Genomic DNA, 3144 nt, shown 5'->3' with positions numbered 1-3144 from the left:
TATCTATCTATCTATCTATCTATCTATCTATCTATCTATCTATCTATCTATCTATCTATCTATCAGGAATGCACGATATAAACGATATACGGTAGAAACAATATAAATTTGTCCTATGACAGAGATCTGTAGTCTACCGGCCAACCGCGCAGTTGTTTTTAGTGACGCAACCAGCTGGAGTCAAAACAGAGGAAGCGGGAAGCAGCTTGGCTGAGAGCGCAAATGAATGTGTCACCCCTCCGGAGCACGCACAGATTAAACACGTGGAGTGCAGAAAAAAATAATCTGCAAAGTGTGTAGAAAGGAATAAATGCAAACTATTTCTTTTGCCACCTTAAAACAAAGCAGGTGATTCCAAACACAACATCCAATGGATGCAGGTATCTATTTCATTAAAGTTATTGTGTGTGTGTGTGTGTGTGTGTGTGTGTGTGTGCTTGTGTGTATGTGTGTGTTTCATATATATATATTTGATTTAACCAGGTAGAGCTCCCTTAATTTAGATTTTTATGGGAGACTTAAAAAGTCCCTTAAAAAGGAGATTTTAAGGTCCAATTTTTTTTACTTATACATAATTATTCCACGCATTTAATTTGTGATTTATTTATTTTCTATTATAAGTTTTATATCGTGATATATATCATTACCGCCACTCATCATAATGTATATCGTGATATGAATTTTTTGCCATATCGCACATTCCTACTATCTGTCTTTTTTTTTTACATGATCCCATACAGATTTTCCATGAACAAAAACATTGGCTTTTTCAGTCACTTCAGCAGTTTTGGTAAGGAAAGTTTAAAAATAATAATGTGCAGATTTTGTTTTCTTACTTTATGATAAATATTTTGACTTGTCTTCATTGCGACAAGCACCTTTAGGCTACTTGTTATTGTAGAAACTACATGTTTTTCTGTTTGTTTTATTGAGTCCAGTATTATTTTACATTCATCACGAGTAACCCAGCGCTTACAGAAACTGTCCCTCAGATTTCTTGGCTGTCAGCCCACCCGTGTACGAGCTTAGGAAAACTTTTAACTCTCTCTCTCGTCCCGTCCTGCCTTGCACTGCGACACAAGTAATGACATATAAATAGGTTTGTTGTGAATCTCATTATTCTTCTGAGCGTTCTCTGCCTCCGACACAAAACAAAGCTGTTTTCCTGTACTTCCACGGCCCCTGGAAGAAGAGTGAGAAGTCTTTAACGGACAGTTTCTATATCRGTGGAAGACGCCACACTCCTGCTTGAGAAGTGGGAATTACTCACTTCATTACCCCTCATACTGTAGCCACTGGTGGATGAAATAGCAATGTGCTGGGGCCCTGTTTTCCATGAGGAAGCTCACATGTGAGGTGTATATGYGTGCGTGCTGCCCAGCATGATTGACTAAGCATGCATGAGAGACCTCAGCGTAAAAAAGGATAACTGGCAGACCAGTATCCTTTTCCCCACTGAGCAATTTCCTACTCATGGAAGTTATCCTACAGTGGGAATACATCTGTCTCTGGTCTCTCTTCAGCCTGACTTACTGACTTACTCTTGACCTTTTCCTAAAACATTTCCTACTTATGCTTCTCAGCCATCTTTGACTCGTTTTCCCTTGTTTCCTCTTGCAGTTACCTCCAACTCTCTAAGGACGGGATGATCTTCTATGCCAGGAAAGAGGACTCTCATGGCATATGTTCTGTAGTCCAGGTGGGGGATTCCAGCTCTGTCAAGGTCACTGGTGAGCTCATTGATGTCTGTCTGCAACTCTGCAAAGGCTGATAGAGAGGAAAGACAGGAAGGAGAGGTCTGTTGGAAAAAGTACTTGAAAAATACATCACAGGAAAAAAAAACCTGTTCTTTAATCCCCAGGGAGCAAATACAGGAAACCTTATTATCATGGTGTTTACTGCCAGCAAGATGGTGAAGACAGAAAGCACAGTATTTCACATCTCACTCTTAAAAAAATAAAAAAAAAAAAACAAGAAAAAGAAACTATCTTTCTCTTACATTACCACACTCACCTACGCCTCTTTTTATTTTTTCCTCCCAGACAGTAAATTGGCTGTAGCAAAGGCCCCAAAGACTCTGTCATCTCAGTGTGAGGCTGCAGGTGAGCACTAGTTAATTGGCTCCATCCTGACTGACTCTCGTTCAGGCCCACGGCTCTGTTGCTTAGCTTGGGAGCCCGTGGGGAGTCGTCCTGCCCGTAGCCTATCACAGAAACAGCAGCAGTCCCCAAACACCTACCTCAAAGCCCCATAAACCCGTCTTAGTCGTCAGCTCCTGCCCTCAAAGCCCCCGTGCAACTTGCAGGGGGAACCCAGACACCTATCTAAATCCATCCTGCAAGGCAGAACTTACTTGGCCACCACTAATGGTTAAAACATTTATCTTCTGCTGCTGTGATTCTCCTCTTTTGTTGCGTCTGACATTTGACAATCCTTCACTACAAGTTWAAAAATATCACAGCTTTATAACTTGTGTCTGTTGAGCTGATTGAGGGGTGTCTGCTGGGGATAAAAAGGTTTGTTGTGGCTGATAAATCTGTGAATCAAAAATACGTTATTGAYCCAAAAGGGAAATTAGATGTTGCTGTAACTTATTTAACTAAAGACTTATTATAGATGCTGATGGGGCAGGAAAGATCTACTGTAGTGGTCTGTGTTACAACGAAACTGAAGAAGCCTTTGACTGAAGACACTTCTGTGATTCCTTCTATGGTTTGTTCTTTGGTGTTTCCATTTCAAAATAAAATCACAAAAAGAAAACAACTGTTATTTTTCCTGTTTTTCCATTTTTTAAAACATATATGGAAAACTGGAAAACCCAACTAATTAAAAATCCACAATGATTTTTGCTTCAGTTATCTAAATCCAAAATTAAATATGGTTGTTTATTATGTAGCAATACTGAAAATGACAGATTTTGACAAAGACGAAGAGTTTATCTTGGCTGGAAGACTGCTTAAAACCAGAAACTATTCCTACAGATATTGGCACTTGAATCCAGTTCAGAACTTAGAATTTTGAAGCAATTTTGTTCTTGGTAAGATCATCAGCTCTCAATGGGCCTCATGCAAGAACCGTTCGTACGCACAGATTTGTTCTTAAATTGTGCGTACGAGTGATTTAGGAGAATTTGTGGCATTCACC

The 3144-nt window shown here is 39.7% G+C and overlaps 1 protein-coding gene across 1 annotated transcript in view; it reads right to left on the bottom strand.

Moving 5' to 3' along the window:
* The window catches only part of LOC106527772 (plexin-A2), a gene marked incomplete at its 5' end in the record, with an annotated part of 281724 nt that overhangs the window by 49247 nt on the left and 229333 nt on the right, over positions 1-3144 (bottom strand). Inside the window, 1 exon segment of the mRNA XM_014022759.1 lies at positions 1625-1767. Coding sequence (XP_013878213.1) covers positions 1625-1767 — 143 coding nt within the window.

Source organism: Austrofundulus limnaeus, unplaced genomic scaffold (assembly GCF_001266775.1).
Source record: "Austrofundulus limnaeus strain Quisiro unplaced genomic scaffold, Austrofundulus_limnaeus-1.0 Scaffold342, whole genome shotgun sequence".
Lineage (NCBI taxonomy): Eukaryota > Metazoa > Chordata > Actinopteri > Cyprinodontiformes > Rivulidae > Austrofundulus > Austrofundulus limnaeus.
This window is presented reverse-complemented; position numbering and strand designations above follow the sequence as displayed.